General features: G+C 40.3%; 1 protein-coding gene across 1 annotated transcript in view; it reads right to left on the bottom strand.

Annotated features, from left to right (window-relative positions):
• DIP2A (disco interacting protein 2 homolog A) overlaps nt 1-19,912 on the bottom strand; it is a 78,320-nt gene that overhangs the window by 9,634 nt on the left and 48,774 nt on the right. The window contains exons 11-33 of the mRNA XM_057389797.1: nt 19,792-19,902; nt 18,917-19,040; nt 18,552-18,661; nt 18,056-18,158; nt 17,068-17,132; nt 16,656-16,749; nt 16,118-16,237; nt 15,261-15,375; nt 14,239-14,378; nt 8,136-8,272; nt 7,565-7,645; nt 7,243-7,370; nt 6,467-6,581; nt 5,112-5,313; nt 4,877-4,986; nt 4,659-4,739; nt 3,508-3,631; nt 3,126-3,247; nt 2,697-2,808; nt 2,370-2,479; nt 2,130-2,260; nt 1,444-1,612; nt 60-230 (exon numbers count right to left, since the gene is read on the bottom strand). Of these exons, the coding sequence (XP_057245780.1) occupies nt 60-230; nt 1,444-1,612; nt 2,130-2,260; nt 2,370-2,479; nt 2,697-2,808; nt 3,126-3,247; nt 3,508-3,631; nt 4,659-4,739; nt 4,877-4,986; nt 5,112-5,313; nt 6,467-6,581; nt 7,243-7,370; nt 7,565-7,645; nt 8,136-8,272; nt 14,239-14,378; nt 15,261-15,375; nt 16,118-16,237; nt 16,656-16,749; nt 17,068-17,132; nt 18,056-18,158; nt 18,552-18,661; nt 18,917-19,040; nt 19,792-19,902 (2,775 nt within the window). The remainder of the gene's footprint in view (nt 1-59; nt 231-1,443; nt 1,613-2,129; nt 2,261-2,369; nt 2,480-2,696; nt 2,809-3,125; nt 3,248-3,507; nt 3,632-4,658; nt 4,740-4,876; nt 4,987-5,111; nt 5,314-6,466; nt 6,582-7,242; nt 7,371-7,564; nt 7,646-8,135; nt 8,273-14,238; nt 14,379-15,260; nt 15,376-16,117; nt 16,238-16,655; nt 16,750-17,067; nt 17,133-18,055; nt 18,159-18,551; nt 18,662-18,916; nt 19,041-19,791; nt 19,903-19,912) is intronic.

Below are 19,912 nucleotides of genomic sequence, written 5' to 3'. Positions count from 1 at the left end.
CATGATTTTCTACCAAGTTCCCAGAGATTCTGCGTAAGGAACAAGCAGTTTAATCTCACCTGCAAGCAAATTGCAACGTTGACCCTGCACCCAAAGGTTGTGCTCACTGCACGAGCAGAGAGGCCCAGGTCTTTGAATAACTTGGAGAAAGATTGGGTGAGGGTGATCCTYGGTCTCTCCTCTGCCACCACCATGCAGGTGCGCACGCAGGACAGGTTAACCCCCTTCATCTGASAGAGCAGGGGGAGAGAACAACATTGTAACTTCAAAGGCAGCAATTCTAGAAAAAAAACGTTTTATTTGTGCAACAGAAGGGCTTTAAAATCAYTAGAGTAAGACATGAACTGGTTTAACACCACAGACACTGTGTAGCTGCAACACAGCCACTCAGCATTTTGAGTGAAAACCCCTGAAATCTCATTTTGCCACAGGGCTGGGCTYGCCAGAGACCTGCTTGATCCCAGCATGGCACAGTTCAGGTATTCCAGAGATCATCAGCTCCTCTCAACCTGAATGTGAWCCTGGAGCAACTGGCTGTGGGGCAGGTTTCCCTTTGGTGAGGCCCAGGGAAAACAGAGACAGGGGTTTTTTTTGTCACTATCGAGAACACACAATACAGCCACTTTTTTGTGAAGGAGCTGCCACACATTCTCAGTGTGACACACTCTGACACACTCTTGGAATCCCGAGCAGCCAAGATACTACAGCTGTAGGAATGCCCCTTCCTCTTCACAGAAATTAAATCTGAATGAAAAGATTTCCCTCAAAAAGAAATAGATGTATAAGGGTGTAATTGCTGTTGTTAGGAATCAAAGAAACATATAGAATGCTTTGCATGGGAAGGAACCTTAAAGCYCATCTCATTCCAGCTCCTCTGCATGGGYAGGGACACCTTCCTCTAGATCAGGCTGCTCCAAGCCCCATCCAACCTAGCCTRGAACAYTTCCAGGGCTGGGGAACATTATASMCATTTCAGAACTCAACAMTTCAGGAATTTAGTGATATCTGAAAGTGAGACWTGCTGAGTTTTAGGGGAGCTTTTTCTTGTGGCTGCTCTGGGTGAAGTTTTTTGGGGTTGGTGAGGCTTTGGGATTTTTCCTTTTGGTGTTTACTTTGGGATTTGTTTGATGTTGTTATTTTTYCTTGTCTCAGACACACACAAGTTGATAGGCTTGCTATGTATTTCACCCAAAATCACAAAAACATCCAGCAGCACAGAGGTTGCACAAATAACTAAAACTGAAAATGTAAGACTTTTTTTTTGCCTCCACTGAAACATGGGAGCTGAATCYTCCAACAGTTTCAACACTCCCCAAAAGTCAAGTCATAATGAAAGGCTCTCAAGGAAACATTTAAAAACTCATCTTCTCCAAGCCAAAATGAAGAATTTTGGAAAGACACATGTATGTTTATGTCAGTAYGTGGAAAATGAAGCCCACTCACCCGGAGAAAATCAGTCTGTCCCCCAAGGCCTTTGGTGCACATCTCCATCACRGAGTATGAGCAGAAGGTGACACGCACTTTGTACTGGCTGACAGCAGACAGCCACAGAGACACATTGCTCTCCAGCTCCAGAGGAGGCACCAGGATGGACTGGTGACCTGAATATACACTGGGGACAGAAAGCAATAGGAACATGAGAATTCTATTAATTAATTAACATGATATGTTCTAAAAGGCAAAAAAAAATTGTAGCTTTGTGAATTGTGCTGCATTAGAGTAGTTATCTGGTTGAATCARGTCAGGACTCACTCATTTTAAGAAACATTTATCTGCTTCCTTTAGCAGTATTTCTTACGGCATACCAATCTTGCAGTCAGCATCCTAAAGGTCTTGTCAAAACATGTGGTTTAATCTCAAAAGACTTTAAAAGGATTTACCTAATCAATGTGAAACAGACAGTGAAGTCCTTTTTTTCCCCTTGATTTTGGTGTCCAATTAATTCCACTTGCAAACTTGAAGTTACTCAAGTCCCTAACTGATTTAAATGGATTTTCTTAGCACAAAAAGTGCTTCCTGAACTACTGATAAAATGGTTAAGTTGGGTTTCTTTGATGGTTTCACCAATGCCTGTTCCCTGGGGTTCTGGAGAAGGCTGGACACATGTGAGGAGAGCTCCAGAGCCATACCTGCACAAGCACCACAGTGCAAAGCCCAAGCCACAGTAGGGGTCCAGGCAGATGGCAATCTGTCGGGATGGGTACAGCTCACACTGGAGCTTTATTGAGCGACATAAGGCACTTGTAGCTGCATGTGACATCTGCAAGAAGGAAACAGGAGCTCTCAGAGACTTGATTCTAAAAAAACGGTTTCACATATTCCTTTATAAATGTAAGGAAATAAAATACAATTATCTCCTGTTACTCTACCTTTACTCCTGCTAATATACCAGTAGTAGACACACTGAAGTCCAAGTATGCCAGCATATCTGGAGACGTAGGTCTGAAAACACTAGCCAGTTTCTTTTTAGGCATATCATCTATTCAAAATACATAAGAAGAGAAGAGTGCCATATTATTTTGGGAAACAGGCACAGGACAAAATTACATTCTTTACAGCATTACCACCAGATCCTTCCTATAGTTTCTGGACAGCTATTTTAATGCAATGCACAACACATCCACTCAATCAGGCAGTTACGGTGTAGCAAAATAAATACAACACTCTTCAAACGATTTCCATTTTGGCTACCATACCTGTATCCAAAATAGTGGGCCATGTTTTAATATCTACAGCTGCTGCAGCCTCCTTGGACCTGAGCAGTTTCATTATAGCTTGGGTGGTCAGTATACATGCAGACTTACTGACCTGCAAAAGGCACAGCAWTAAAACCATTGATAAAAACCAGGGAATGCATGCTCAAAGTCATGTCATATCCATCCAGATGAGATAACCAGTAAGATGAAGAGATGAAGAAAATAATTTGAAACAAACCAAAATAAATCACGACAATAAAAGACCACTTGAAATAAGTTTYTGAAGAAGTCATTAGTGACTCAGCCACAGCCCACTGAGTATTTATTTTCTAGCTTATTTTACACTGACCATGCCAAAGCAATTAATCAGGYTGCATCAACCATTCCACACTCCCCAAAAGTACGAGGAGAGGAACGTCTCATACTTACCTCTACAATCATTTTGACAGTGGGCAGAGTGGTAGCAAGGTTCTGCGGATGAGGTGGGCGGACAGTGATGGGAACACAGCCAGCATACAAACAGCCATAGAAAGTTGCTATCAAGTCTACTCCTGGAAAGGATATTTGTGAAATTAAAGCCATTTTTTCAGAACAACAGGCTGAACTCTTTCACCAAAATCAAAATATACACTGATTTATGTTATTAAGAGGCATGTCACAAGTATATCTTCAAATCAACAGGTGGCTCTTGGCCACACCCAGTTTAACATGTCTTGCATTTAAGAGTTAGAAAAAATTATTCCAATCCAATGAACAGACAGAACTCCTTTTCTTGTGCTGTGTGATTGTGGTTTTTGCTGTGTTGCTTTACCTGGAGGGTAAACCAGGGCCACGTGGTCACCGACGTTCAGCCGCCCCTTCTCCATCAGTGCCACTGCCACTCTCTCTGCTCTCTTGTGCAGCTGGATGCACGAGGCAGTGCTGGCTACAGTGCCCTGCACAGGGGACAAGTGACAGCAGAAACCTTTACAGGAACAGCATTGGTTCAGTGATTTGGATACTGATGTGAAAAGGTGTGTACCAAAAGGGTTTCTCCTGGACAGATGTGAACACACCAACATGTAGCACTGTAGCTCATTAGTCCCCAGCTATTTAAAACAGGTGTTCACCAACAGGTAATTTCTTTGTGCCCAAGTTTTGTGWTTCCTTTGGCAGAGTCTCCCTGTCAAGGGTAAACCTGCCTGAACAAAGTGACCTGGGAAGGGGCTGCTTCATACTAGAAAACTTTCTTCAAAATCCTCTTAACTCTGAGACAATAAAGCAACTAATCAATAACAATGCTGAAACAATTTCTTTTGCTAAATCACAGTCTCAAAAGAAAAGTTAAAAGTTGGAACTCTTTTGCCTCTCTGAATGAGACCCACAAAGGCAAATCCTTCACTTCCCAAAAACTGCTACTGGACTTTCTTCAAGACCTCTGCCTGCAGTACAGCACAACACAAGGCAGATCAAATATGTCCCTGGGCTGTTACTGGCACTGTAAGTGCCATCCTTTTTGAGGGCAAAGCATAGCCCAGGACAAGGCATCAGTGTACCCTGCAGGGTGTGAGAATGCTCCTGGAAAATTTGACTCCAAAGATGTCCCAAGGGCTTTCTACTTAGSCTCTAGATCTTCTAATCAGGAAACCTTCAATTTCTGACTTACAGTTTCCTCTGTGCTCAGGAACAAAGACAGAATAATGGCTTCCATTAATATGTTATGTTCCAGCAGGAAATGCAATTATAGCAATGTTTTAAGCTAGGCAGAATGCCTACTGAAATTCCAGATGTGGAATAAAAGATATGGCATAAAATTTCAGAAGTGGAAAAATTTATGCTGCTTACTAACTAGCAATTTTTGTCTGCTWCATTAAAATAATCTGCAGCATTTCAGGAAGAGACTTCTAGATGGAATTTTCTTAGAATCTAAATAATCCTTTGTTTTAATCTCAATCTCCAAGTATGATCTAAAGTGCATCTCACCTTGGAATTCAACAGAAGGAAGAGTGGATGATCTGGAGTTGTCTGAGCTCGCCACTGAAGAACATCTGCTAAATACAGGAACTGAAATGGAAGAAAGGAGACACTCAGATTCACTCAAAATGCCTCAGGTTTACTTTCAACAGAATATCATACCTGGTCTTCTCTCATTCTGAATAAGCTAATTCAAGTATTTAATAATACCAGGACCCCAGTGTCACCTTTCTTGCCTGGTCATTATCCTCCAGCTGGCTCACATCTCTCCCAGAGGCTTGTGCAATCCTCTTGCCTGCTACAAGGTTTCCTACAATCATGGACGCAGGGCCAACATCTGCATTTTGGAAAGAACAGAGCAGAATGAGGAAAAACAACCTAAGGAACAAGCAATAATTCAGCCTGCAGGTGCCCTGTATGACACACATCTGGCAGAATTAGCACATATTCTGCTTTCCTCACCTGGCTGTTTCTGTCGAGGCTTGGGCAGGTTGGTAACACAGGTGTGGGGACACATCAAGACATTACAAGGATGCAGAGCACCCTCCAAAAAGCGCTGCTTYGTTTCTGAAATATGAATTCCTCCAAGTGGAGCCTTTGGCAAAGTGTTGGCTGGCACCAAGGCAAGGCAGTACACACCCACTTGGTGAATGCTATCAATTGCCTTCACAGAAAGGAAAAAAAAAAAAGAAACCAAAACATTCCACATTATCAACTGGGATGTAGCTAGAGCAAGAATTTGAATTCAAGTCATCTACAACATTAAAATTTTTACTTGCACCGCAATTTGCAAATAAAGGGTCCAATTCTGCACTCACTGAACTCATAGAAGCTGTGCCATGACTTCAATGGGAGCAGGAGCAGACCCAGGACTTTGCTTGTGCCCTCTACCAAGGGGATGCCACCTGCACATCAGGGATTAGGAAAGGCTCTTAAAAATGGGCAAAAAGTGCAGAGATTTTCAAAAGCCAAAATTATATCACAGCAAATTTAGCATGTATGGCACAATCACAAAAGCACAGTAGAACATAAAACTCACAAAATTTAGGAGGGAAGCCTCTTTGCTGCCTAAAGCTAAAGTGTCTATTTTAGCTATGACACTTCTAAAAAGAGAAAAAAAAATATTTTCTCCAATGAAAAAGCCTGTTAGTAGATACTCCTTCCAAAAAAATTAGAAAGCTGAAATTAAGACAGAAACCATTATTATCCAACTGCCTTACTCTTAAGAGCAAACTTCCCTTAAGTTGTTCTTCGGATCCTTCCCTTTAGTTGTCCCCTTACCATAATTGATCCCTCTGTTTTTAATTCCTTAGAACTGATTAAATCTAAAATCCATTAATGCAAATCTACCACAGTTCTCCTTCTTCCTGTCYTTCACCCCCAAGGACATACAGTAAAATAATTATGAAAAAACACTTTTAATACTTCTTGTTGCAGACCTAGAATAAGATTGTTAGTGATAAAAAGCTTCCAGAGGTTGTTCTGATACTTGGCAGAATAGTTGGGAATATTTTCAGAGGTAACTCTCAGTATGAAATCAGAAGAGATATGTAGCATTAACCCACGGAAAATCCATCACCCTTAGGCCTTTGAGAATCATAGTAGTAGGAAGTTAAAAAAAACATTCTGAAACAAAGTCTTATTTTTTACAAAATTCTGTTAATTCTCAACCCTAAAAAAATAGCTTATTACAGCTCTCTGTGGTTACACTGATAGGTTTTGCTTAAGAGGAAAAAAAAAAAACCCAGATGCTCTAATATTCTAATTTCATGCATCAGCCTTATTCACCTGGAAAGAGAAAAGGACAGACTGACTACCTGTAGAACCCTGCTCATCCACTGAAAACTATCCTCCTCTGAGGCGTCAGGGCGCTGCTCTGCCACAAGCACTATCCGATCATCATGCAAAACGGGCACAGAAAACACTGCTATCCTAAAACACAAAGGACAGAAGAATGATAGGATGCAACATATGATGAACAGTGCATGGCTCATCATCACACGGGAGTGGCTGCAACTCTCATGACACTGTTTCACACACACAAGCATTATTCATGCCAGATCATCACAAAATCACAGAAAAATTTAGAAGACGTGGGTTCCTTGTGGTAATTGTTGATCTGGACATTGAGCCATGGACCACTGAAGAGCACTCAGGTTGATGATACAACACACTATCTTTGAGGGTCCTTCAGCAGCCTAGTTTGTTCTTTGGAACAGGCTGCACAGTTCCTCCCTCAGCCACCCAAAAGGCTCAGGGGGACAAAGGTGCTTTACATCTGGCATATGAGCTTCTTTAGACCATCKTAAGAGAAGCTTTGAAAGAAGTTTTAAACAGATACTTAGAGATCTACTTTATACTGTGTGAAAGTAGTTTAAAATCTGTTATGCCTGAAGCAGGGTGTCAGTATTTGTTTTTCAAGTTRGCAGGGACAGCCAAATTCACAACCTAGTGCCAACTTTCCTACAAAACACACATGAACAAGTTCCCATGCATTGCTCCTGTGTATGCTGTGTCATTTGATTACAGTCTGTGGGTTAAAAAAGGAGTGACAAAGCTCAATCAGCAGTGCTGAAGTTTTTAGTACACTCACCTTCCCCGATAGACAAACTTCATGGGTTCAACTGCCAACGCGGTGGCTACCACATCATCTGCGTTGTGCCTGCGGCCACTAACTGTCATCAAGCCATCCAATTTTCCTACCACAAACACCAAATAGTCCTGAAAAGAAGGAAGGATTAGACACAGAACAGAAAAACCTCACTCTGGGCAATACATGCCTGACTCAAGCCAACAGCACTCCCGAGATCTACAGGAGGTCAGTGCCCTGACAAAAACTCCTGCTGAATTCAGAAGCATCACTTTAGAGCTGGAGTCAGGACATAGTAGGGCACCAGGGGCTTGTTCACACTTACAGGACCCACAAAGCCAAGTAATCCTGTTCTTGTGAAGGGCTGGTCTGATACAGGCACGCCAGCTGCTGTCACTGGGATGGCCTGAAAGGAGAAGGATTCAGACACTCACTGGACTGATAAGGACTTTCACTGCTTTATTGTCAGAAAACATTAAATGGGGTACCACTGCAAGGAAAATATGGGCAGAAAGATTGAAATGCCTTCAGGTAACTGCACTTAAGACCACTGTGTTAATTCAGAGCTAAAATAAATATAAATGCTCACATAGGCACTACAGTGGATTGTGAAATCCAGGAACAGCTGACTGACTGCAGATGACACTTGGTATTTTTGGTTATAAGAGACAGAATATCTTGTTATGATTCTATGAATGAAGCAAAGTGTACCTGGCCAGGTTTTTCTGCCTAACTAACTAAAAAACCAAACCAAACCAAACAATAACCAAACCATACACACACACACACACTCACACATACACATAATAAAAAAAGACAGAGGGCCTTCAAGGAATAAATAAGTCTATTTGCAAGAAGAAATACTAGAAATGTAACAATTACAAAGAAATCCGAACCTCAAATACATTCTTGGTGATTCCGAGGAGGCCAAAATATGCTGTCCCAGTTGCTCCTGAATTCACACATATTTCTCCAACCTCATCAGCTTTRCACAGATAAGGAGTCCCATCCACYTTCACAACACACATGTTGGCTGCAAGTAAGAAGAACACAGAACCACAGTGTTAAGTGTGCTCCAGCAGCTGATACTTGTGATGTTCTGCTGCTGATAGATAAAGGTTTTAATATCAATTATTCATCAGCTACAGCAAAAACACAGCATGTGAGAGAGCTCCCTTTAGCTTCTTGACAGCCTGTGCAGTGTGTTCTCCAAGATTTAAGTTCACAAATGCAATGTTTCTTTTCTTCACAGCCTCCACATCAGCTGCACAATGGATTTAGCACTTAGGACTTAAGATCAAGAAAGAAATCAATAAATCTACCCATGTTGATACAAAATAAACATGGCAAAGCCAACTCTGCTACCTGCTAGTAAAATAGATACATTTTCAAATCTTACAGGAGTCTTCCAATTGTCAACATCTTAGGTCTGAACAGGTGAGACWATTATTCACCCTACCAATAGATCAACCTCTAAATTACCTTGGTTTCATAAAAATTACCTACCAGAACAACTAGCAGTTACTAGTAATTGTTTGGAACCATGCAATGATAACCCTGGGTGACCAAGTAAAGAGATTCTACTCAAATTCCGGTACAAATTAGTAAGTTGATGGATATTACACATGCGACCTAGATGGCTGGAATTAAAATCTACAGTAGGAACTACCAGTCATACAAAACACCACATTTTGCAGTTTGGGAGGAAAAAAATAAAACTTMATAGTAAACAGGAACTGATGAAATAGTTTATTACGACAGGAAATAACCTGGGCTAATTTCAGAACTCTGTGCGTAACACTTACACAATGATGCAAAGTGAAGTGTTAATAACTCAAGGAAGCACTGTTTGTGAGCATACACAAACATAAACCCTCACTGCATTCACAAACATGGAAGAACTAAACTGCAGTCCCTAAATGATGCTCCATGAAGCCCAAGGACAACACTGTTACCCTGATAAAACAAAAAAAAACTACTTACCCGTAACCAATGTATGATACAGGTAGTCTACAGGTACATTCTAACAGCAGGCACAGCTCTGCCCTGCCAGGTTATACTGCAAGGCTGCCCTTCTGCAGTATCTGTGGAGCCTCTACTCTCGCTTCTCCTCCTTTTCCTGCTTCATGTGTGACATACAAAAGAGTGCATCTACCACCATTTCAGTCTCTCTCAACAGCATTGCATCTGAAAAAGAATTAAAGAGAAGGGAAAAGCAGATGGGATGGGAATGTACATGTGGACTGCACGTCACAAAGAACACAGATCCCTGCTAAGAAAGCTTTCTTTCTTCAAATGAGTCCACATGTACATTCTGACAGATGGTGACTTGCAGCAGTCAAACCTGCCACGGAGTATCCTGGCAGAGGATGAGAATCCTGCTGTGCAAAGGACTACACTGATGCCCTACCAAAGACTGGATTCAGCACTGGATGTTTCAAGACTAGCACAGCAGGAATGCAAGAAGAATTCCAGSGGCCTACACAGCAGAAGACTGTAACCAAAGGTACTGATGAAGGTGAAGTGCTCTCTTGTTCCCCTTCCAGTTTTCATAGTGGTTCCATGTACAATGGCTACCCTTGCACTGCAGTCTTTAGTTAGAACTTCTCTTCTAGAAGCAATGAAGCCTTAGGARAAATACTAAAATGCCAGGATAAAATGCCTCTGGAATTGCTGTGGAAGGTATTTGCAGGGTTTCCAGAGAAACCTTATCTTTGAGAAAAAACAGCATATGGGGATATCAAATGCAGACCTGAATCTCTTTCTGCTCCTCTGGAAAGGACAACTTACTAGAGGAGTGAACATAAATCTAAACTCTAGAGGTGATCACAAACATCCAAAATATAACATTTAAATTGGAAGAAAGCATCCCATTCCAAGGGCACCCTGGCACAGGTCTCCAAGAGCTGCTCTGCAGTGGTTGTTGTGCCAYTGTGTGACAGACTGAAGCCGTGTGGAACACAGAATTGATGAATATGATAAATTCTAAGGGCTGAGTGGAAAAGAGGTGCTATTAACTCAGAATATAAGGAAAAAAACTGAAGGTTTCATCAAGTTTTCTGTAACAACTCCTTCCACTGAGGTGAAAGAAAACAGATCCCTCTGCAGTAAAGATGAATTGTGATAACTACCATAACCTGGGCAAACATTTGCTCAGACATGGACACAATGAAATCCAAGAGATCCACGGGCTGGAGACAGTGTGAGCATGCTGTCATTTAAGAAACTGGAACTGTCTYCCCAAACTTCTAGAAAAGGTACTGAATGCAGTCACAATCCAGAACATGACACTGTCCACTGCAGAAGCCCAAGGTTTGGTACCAACCTGAAGTTTTTCTGCTTGAGTGTTAAGAAAGTAGCTGCTGCAGCAGCACTGTTTCTAGGAACCAGCCTTTGAATGATTAGAGAATATAGGGATTTACAACTTTCGGATTCAGGAGTGCTAGCTCCTGTCAAAGAAAGGACATGAGAAGGATCCTGGTAAAAGAAYAGAAATGATTAGTTGGGAAGTAGCAGGGAGACAAACTTAACTGAACACCCTGAGCAACATATCCAGGCTCAAACATAAGGTATAATATGCTTCCAATATGACAGATAACACGGCAATCACATTCCAATTGATGTGAAAGTTGCAGGCAGAGAAAAGAGGTCTGGCACACTCCCTACCATCTTTACCAGTCCAGTTTGAAAAAATGAACTCAATATTGTTAGGAGTCAAATTTAACAATGTCAGCTACAGACAGAAACTATGCAAAATAGGCCAAGGTGGTCAAAAGGTGAGATAAAACATCATCCCTTCAGGAGAAGATTCTAGGGGAATGCATACTTGATTTTCTCTTAMGAATTCCCATGCTATCTTTGAGGGTAAGATTTCTCTGTGGATGGCACTTTCCTTGAGGGTCTTGTGATGGGCATTCATGGTAGATAATGCATGTGAAGGGAATGTGGCATCAAGAATGGCCTGTGGGTTAAACTGCAGTGACACGACATGACCCTGAGCTGATGGCTCTGTTGGCTAAGAGCCCCTGAGCAGGTGGGCTCAGTGTCTCAGAGAAAATAGCAAGATTTGAAGAAAAGGAGGATGAGAGTGGACACTTTATCCATGATCTTTTAACCAGATAGTTCCTGAATAAAGCTTGCCAGAGGTCTTCACAGGTAATGAGATCAAAACAATTTGGCATGACCATTCCCAAATGAAATTCAGGAGTGAGCTCCTATGTCACAAAGTATTTGAAAGATTAGGGCAGACTTCCAGGTTCAGATGATGGAAAAAAGACTTCAAAAAAAAAAATACAAAACCAAAAGCAGATCAAGAACAAGACTCATCAGTCAGCAGAGGGACAATGAACAGGTGGTGGTATGTTCTCTCCTGTATGCCAAACACCAAGCTAGAATGGACAGAGCACACCCTCCATGAATACCACACAGGAAAAAACGTAAATCTTACCAAGTAAGGCACAAGTATCTCCGCTGTTAGAATGTACATGCAGACTCATTTGAAACTAGGTAAATAATTTCCTTAAGTCAATAATTTTTTTTTAACTTAGCACACCCCTGTAAGTAACTGCTAGTCTTTTGACTTCCTTCCTTCTTCAGAGAATTTTTTAACAAAGTTATCCATTATCCTCAGTAATGAACTCTATCATTAAGGAACATACAGAGAAATTTCTGCTGCAATTTTTAATAYGTGGATAAATTGAAGCAGATCTGCCCCAGATTCTGACAGACCAATGCTGACCGGAGTTTTAAAGGAGTTAATGAWTAAGCTGCCCAAATTCTGCTTAACCAACAAGTAGTTTTACCACTTTGCTACTACAAATAGCAACAGACATCAATTACAAGTCATATCACTTTGAGGCACTTAATGGTACACATTGAACTGTTCTCCCCTCACACAAGTCACTTGTTACTGATGTAGAAAATTATGGTAGTGTTATCACTGCCTGCCAGTGGCACCCTAATCCAGAAAGGTCCCCTAGTTTTGCCAGACAATGCTCCAAGGAATTTTGACAAAGGTAAAGGGTTTGGTCACAGATCCCTCTGACTGTTCACTCAAATATTTCACAAGGACAGTGAAATATTTTTMAATGACTCATAGTGAGGGCAAATTACTTACCCATAAGCATACAGAGAGCTTTTCCAACATTCTAAGGCAGATTTGAACAYGCCACTGAGCAGATGCTCTGTGAAAAAATTAGCCCAGGGGACTTASGGCTCCAACAGTTGAATATGAAGAGTAGCTGCAGGCTGCTTTGCACMTTAATGTAGTCAAGCACATTTTGCTGTGAGAGCAAGCCTACAGCAAAGCCAGGAGCATCCCTGCCTTGGTTTTGCATGGCCTTGTTTTTGGTAGCGAGAAGGCCACAGAGGTGGAGCCACATGGGATAAATTGATCCAAAGAAAGATTTCAATTGATCCTGYATCACATACCACTTTTCTGAACAGGAGCAACACTGAGTTTAAGCTCAGTCAGTTCACCAAAGGAATCATGACTACCTGAAGGGAATGAATACTTTTATGTCCCTGGGACTAATCCATAATCAAAGGGAAACGTTGGAAATATTACTGAATTTCAGTGAGGTTCCAAGGGGGCAGCAGTAGTATGGATACACCCCAAACAACAGCAGTAGCAGTACATGACATCTGTGTTCTAGCTGAAGCAGAAAAATCACTGTTCTGTTGAGACACCGAAGGCAGTTCAGAATCAGAGAATTGATTAGGTTGGMAAAGACCTTTAAGATCAAGTCCARCTGTGAAGCTGAAATTACTGCCTTTCTTGGAATTTGTTATGGACTTTCAAAACAACTTCAAATGGTCTTAATACAAAGCAAAAACTTTAGAGAAGCCCCACAACAACCAAGCATCTTCTCTGCTTTATTTTGGTACAAAGTGCAGAGCTCCTGCTCAGTCTTCAGCAGAAGAAAGCTCTACTGAATTTAAATTCAGTAACAACTTTAATAATAATGACTTTAGGGGTGGCAAAAGGCTTCTGGAGATAATAAGGCAATYGAAACAAGACCAATGAGACTCAGACACAATGTCTGAAAATTTCATTAGCAGAGTAGGGAGCTGTCTGCCTCCTGTTACTCATATTGGGGACTTTGGTGTACAGAGAACAGGTTGTTGCTGAAATCACACAGGTTCAGTCTCCACTTTATCCATACCTTGAGTAAATGTTCTACAGAGAGCTGGGCTTTAGAACCACAGTTCTGCAAGACAGGAAGTTCATAAGGAGACCAAGAACAGCAAAGTCAAAGGCACCAAGGGCATGACAAGAATCAATGAGGTTCTTTGGTAACTACATCGTAAACTTGAGGGGCGAAAAGAGATMAAAAAAAATTGTATTTCATCCTCTTCAAGCACACCAGAGCAGGTCAGGACAGGGCCTGAAGCTAGTAGTACAGACAATGCCATGGCACGTTACATTGCCAGCCTAAAAGTTGGAGTAGATGGCACCGCATTTTCAGTCCTTCATCCCACTGTTCACAGTCTTAGGTCTAGCCTGGCACCCTGCCATTACTAACCTTCTTCAGAGTAAGARGAACAATTAACTAACCTGGGAACAATACCCAGCTCTGCCTAATTCAGGAAGCACAGTGTTGCAAACAGACGCCATTAGGAAACAGGTTAATCCAGGTTACTCCTGATGACTTCCTTGTTCTCCATGTGCATGACAAAATAGTTTCCAGAATTAGTTGCTCCATCACCCTCACAGGGTTTGGGAAGAGTCCCTTTCAACTGAAATATTCTATCCTACTCCACTCCATTCCAAAAACAATTCTGCAACAAGCCAAAAGCATTTAGCCATACCAAAACCTACGGTCATTCAGATTTATTGTATATGAATCTCTAATCATCACATGTTTAGTTAATATGTCAAAACATATGTCATACTACCTTAGTGGTATTTAACATTTTTATTTATTTCATGCACACAAGTGTAATAGTAAAGATAATTTATGTGGAATATGCTGAAACCGGCACAAAATGCTCTCCTACCTCCAGGCATGATCTGCCCAACATCCTGCACAGTTAACACTGACAACTTCTCCTCTGTATCCACTCTGATCACACCGAAACTCAAACAATTCATGGATAACACTGCTTTTCCTGGAGGGGGGCCACCCAGTTCAGGAGGTCTGGAAGAGAGAAAGTCCAATTAGATGCAAATCAACAGACCAATATTTTAGTGATAAGTCACTAAAAACACTATGCTGGYTTCTCAGGCTTCGCAAGGTTAAGAAAAATAATAGTTTCCCACTTTACACAAACAAGAGTTCAAGATTTACAAGGTAACTAAATGAAGAAAGAGCTAAAGCAAAACTCAAAATCTTTTGTTTCAATTTTTCTTGAATCTGACTTTCTGATAAAAGCACATTTTCACCAGAACTGCTACAAAAAAATTCCAGCACATCCCATCCATAGGTCTACTAATAATTAAAGTATTTCCTTTTCTCAGAGCATCCCTTACTATCTCCAAAAATCCAATTATACTTTTCATACCAGGTACAATACCTTTTTTTAAGCCCCCTGTTTACAAGACATTGTACATAAGACATTAACTGAGGATTCATCATCTTCTTCCTTCCAAATAAACTAAATCTTGTTTTGGGGGCATTTAAAAAAGATCCTCCAGTAAGTTCAGTGATGAGACCTTGCTTTTCCAAAGCATGAAAAGAACACCTTCTGCCTGCCAATTCTCAGAAAACATTAAACTTTTTAAAGAAACCAAACAAAAATCACCATCCTTCAGTGAAGGAGATATCTGTGAAGTTCACATTTCCTCTTGCCTAGGAATCTCTATGTGGGTCATGGTCTTTTCTCACTATCATCTTAGCATGAGATTCCCCATCCCTGAAAGTGTTCCAGRCCAGGCTGGATGGGGCTTGGAGCAAYCTGGTGTWGTGGAAGGTGTCCCTRCCCAWGGCAGGGGATTGGAACTCCTTCCAACCAAAGCATTTTGTGACTCTGTAACACATTTCAGTAGTCAAGAAAAGCTTCAGCTGACTTCTTAGAATTACCTGCGAATAGCAACCGTTAGTGCCTCTGAAGAACTAGCACAGGGACAGATSACTTCTGGTTTCAAACCTCTGGATTGAAATACATTCAGGAACGCGTCACAGGAGGATATTGACCCTAAAAAGAATAATCACRTAATTAGAAACATTTTTCTAAGAGCAGGAAATTTTGAGCCGCAGGAATTCAAATTATATGCACATTCTCAGTTCAGTTACATGAATGTTGTCGTGTTCATGTACAAACCAAATATTCTTTCAAACTCTCTGAAAGACACTGAAGTTTATTATTAGAGGGTAGATTTGGAAAAAGAACTCCTAGTGACTAACAACTACACTGAATGAAATTCTCAACTGCATACTCTTCTTCTGGCAGTACTCCTGAGCACTTACTGTCATGGAAAGTCCTTCAGGGATCAGTATACTCTGTCACTAAGGGTAATTTTAAGTCAACTTTTTACACAGCTGCTATCTGATTGTTTCTTACAGAGGTCACAGCACTTAAAATCAAACATCAAATGATATACCTTCTGACATACCTTCACTCCACAACTGTACCATGCCTCTAGCACTTGGCCCAAAGTGGATTATATCTACTTTTGTATCTCCTAGGTATCAGTTCAAGTCAATACATGGAAGATTATAGCACTCATAAAAACATGAAGATCAAAAGATGAATTTATGCAGGTAAATATAGCCGAGAAGTGCAAACAGCAAAGAAAAAGCAGTGGCATCACTGGCACACAAAGAGTGGTTTATTACAGAACAAACTGCTTAACTCCCCAAGCATCAGCTCTGACACAGAGCTYACAATGAACACAATCCTGGCAAGGTTGGCCCTCAGGAAAAGCATCCATACTCACATGGATTGGCTCCATCTGCCACTATTAACATCCGTAAGGAGCTCAGGCTGACATCTCTCTGATCCCTCTGAGCCAAAAGTGACCAGTGCATATCGCGGGATTTTACTACTGCTACACGGGCTGGAAATCAAAATAATGATTATGCTGCATGTGCAGAACAAAATAAAGATTAATTATAAAATTATGTTTTATGGTGTATTTACCCAAATTTATGAAGCTACACACAAAATTTATGACATTAAAAATGCAGAAAACAAATCCAAATGCCAAATATTCCACAACTATGACACATGTATACACAATTACTCCAGATGGGCTTGATCACAGAATTTAAATGTTCTGTATACATTCAAAAACTAAGAAATGCAGTTTCTTTAAAGGTCTCTCAGAAGCAGCCATCAATGTCACTCAACAGTGAAACTATCAGCACACAGAACATTGAAATGGGGTACTCAGTAGAGAAATTTCACACAAACGATTTAATTTGTTCTTAATAACMCAAAAACAGATGGGTGAAATAAATAAACTTTTAGGATACCTTTGTATGAGCAGACTTTCTGTATCCAGGAAAGTGGATTAACCTTCATTAATGCATAGGGAATACTGATGACATGCATCCTGTTCATAACGCTCTATGAGAAAATGAATCGAAAATAAACTTTCAAGTGGCTTAAAAAATACAGAACATGTAACAACACTTAAATAAACCCCCTCATCATCACAGCTACAGAGYAACTCTTACAGATGTTAGTGAAAACTAGGCATATACTCTATGAAAAGATAAGCTAAATAAGTTACTGAAAAATTAACAGTTTATACTGAAAAATATAAATATTGAAACAAAACCCATTTGAGAGAACTGATGAATTTATGGTCTCATTCTGATACTAGTACACTACCATTGAAAGGAGGAAATTGCTGTAGTTCTTTGCCTTCCTTGCAAAACTCACCGTTAACACTCCATGCCAAAGGCCAGCTTCTCTTTTGAAATCCAAGACATTTGTTAGTGTTTCAGCTGAAAGTGAAAGAAAAAAAATCAGATTTAAAAAGCATATAAGAATACTTAAGAACTCCAAATTTATTAAAGTAACTCTGAAGCTTCCATCACTGTTAAGAAACCAAAGCTCTGTTGCCTATAACAAACAGGCTGTTTAAGCTCCAAGTACCTTGTTTTACTTTACAGCAATCATCTTTGAATTATGATTACACACTAGAATATTACAAGGTATTTAAGACCTTGATTCATTATAATACTCCTYCCATGTGTAACATCTGCCAGTGAACTATGCAGACTGAAAATTTAGTCTTGAAGCAAACTTCTTCAGCCGAACTGAAAAAGTTAATCTGTATTTGAAAGAATTAGGTAAGAAATACCACCATGGCTCTACTAAATCTTCTTGAATATTTTCTCTGAAAAATCTAAGCATCTTATGTGATTCAAGAAAACCAAATAAGAATCGAAGATTTTAAATCAAGGATTCARCCTGATTTTTGAGGGATATCTTGCATTGATTAGGTAAGACTTGCTTATCACTGATGCAGGATGGTGTATGCAGGAAAGTGCTTGGTTAATGGTAGCACAGATTAACTCCTCGCAGATGGTCAAAACCAAGTGTAGTTCTTGGCTGTTCACTGGAAGAATRACTGCAAACAAGCAGACCTCTCACTATATTCACATCCCTGTGGAGATGTTCTTTTGTGGGACATGACTAGCTAAGAAGGAGATCCCTTGATTATGATTTCACAGGTGGTTTAACTCTGTTTGACCCATCATACCCATTATGAATGAAGAATTTTGTCCTTCCCTTTGCCGTTGAAGCTACTAGTCTGTATCTAAAGTTCTCTGAAGACAGCGAACGTGATTACACAACATAAATTGTCTGAAGATGCAAAAAAAACCCAACTGTCAGCATAATTCTAAAGTTACATCTAACTTACCTTCTGAATAACCACATGCCTGAGTCAGTGCATGACAATGTGCCAGCATGGAGGCATGAGATATAGTAATGCCCACTGTGCTGCCCTCTTTACTTGTTTTGTACTGAGAAGAGAAAGTGTATACAAGCACTAGATTAACAGCAAAATCAAGAAAATTGACAGTAGTGAATTGAAAACATATTATAAAAACAAAGCCAGCATTTTTAAAGTCAGAAAACTAGCATAAAAATATATTTATGTCCACAGAAKACACTAGTATGGTAAAAAATCTGTTTCTCTACTCCAGGGATTCCAGAATACTGATTATCCTCCATCTTTAACCCGACTCCACACAGTCATTCAACTGCCAGTCTGCGTGGCAGCCTGATGAAAACATTCTTTCACAGTTTAAAATACTATGGTCATCTCTTTTATTGTATCAAGAGTTTAAAGGAAGAAAACATCACATAAATTATGACAGAGTAACCACAGAAGTTATCACATGACACTGGATCACCTCGATATAAGCAATCTCGTCGCTCGCATCCCGGACCTGCGGATGCCAGTCCTTGGCTGGTTTTGCCAGATGCTTCCCATCAATCACAAACCAAATGAGACGAGGCCAGCCTTCAAAGAAAAAGAAAAGTTACTGTCACCACAATTCCAAAAATCAGAGTTTTTTTCCCTAGTATTCAGGTATAATCATGGGAGGCAAGCAAAGACAAAACCCCTTGTCTGAGAGGAAGAAATAGCACAAGSCACTGCCATGACAATCAAGGCAGCTCTTTATGTGTAAGAACCATGCAAGCAAACCCAAAAGCTGTAGTTTGACAGCAACAACGAATATACCTGCTTTTTAGCCCATAAAAAATAAACCCACACCTTTGAACGTCACCACCTCGCCAGTCTGAGCTTTCGGGAGGCCTTTCTGACAGGCATCAGTGGTTAAAGCTAATGTGACTCCACAGCTGCCCAAAAGAAACCCAATCTGCTGACTGCCAGCATCCTGTAGAGAAACCAAGAGCAAAATTASAAATAACAAAACTTTTGGACAGTTTGTTGTAATTTCTTTACATTTAGAAAACATTAGGTCAATTTGTATCACAGGAAAAAACAAAAGTCTATCCCATAAGACCTTTCAATGACTGAGAAAATTAGTTTTGCTTAGTGCCAACTAAAATTTGGCAGCAGATCTAGTAAGGAAAGCAGTGTCAGAAGCAATGGTTGTGCATCCCTCCTCAACTCAGTAGGGAGGTTTTAAATTCAGCTAAAACAGAAGACTCGTCTGATGCTGTTTCTGAGTCCTGATACACTGAGGAGCAGAGCCTGTAGTTTTTTAGCTCTTCCCCAATAATCTCAGTGTGTGTAGGATTACACCTGTGGTGTCTCTGCCTGCCCCATGACTCAGCATSAGACTTGAAAAGACAACCTCTCTCTGATATACTCTTGAGAAATACGTCCACACATATTTTCAAAAACAATGAATTTTAAAATAATTTCTACAATTACATATCCTAAAATACTTAAATTACTAGCTTTGTATTATTTTCCTCTTTCCTTAAATAAATATTAAATATAATTCCAAGCACAGAATATACATYGAACAGTCAGATTAGAAAGATGCTTTCTAAGGAGCAGGCTCTGAATGACCCCATKTAAGGACTGTGGRATTTATACACACACACACACACACACATGCAGAGACAAACACTTCATTTATTTATTAAACCATAAAAATGTTGAATGCATTTGCCTACCTTTCTTGTCAGTGGAACTTCTATTGGGACAGGAATAAGTTCTGCCAGGAGACATCCATAAAATGCCACCATAAACATAACTGGATCACTATTAGGAAATACGAGAGCTACCTACAAAAAT

This window comes from Malurus melanocephalus, unplaced genomic scaffold (assembly GCF_030028575.1).
Source record: "Malurus melanocephalus ecotype Western Australia unplaced genomic scaffold, MMel_1.1 scaffold_20, whole genome shotgun sequence".
NCBI lineage: Eukaryota > Metazoa > Chordata > Aves > Passeriformes > Maluridae > Malurus > Malurus melanocephalus.
Note: the sequence above shows the minus strand (reverse complement) of the source record. Positions and strands in the feature narration are given on the sequence as shown.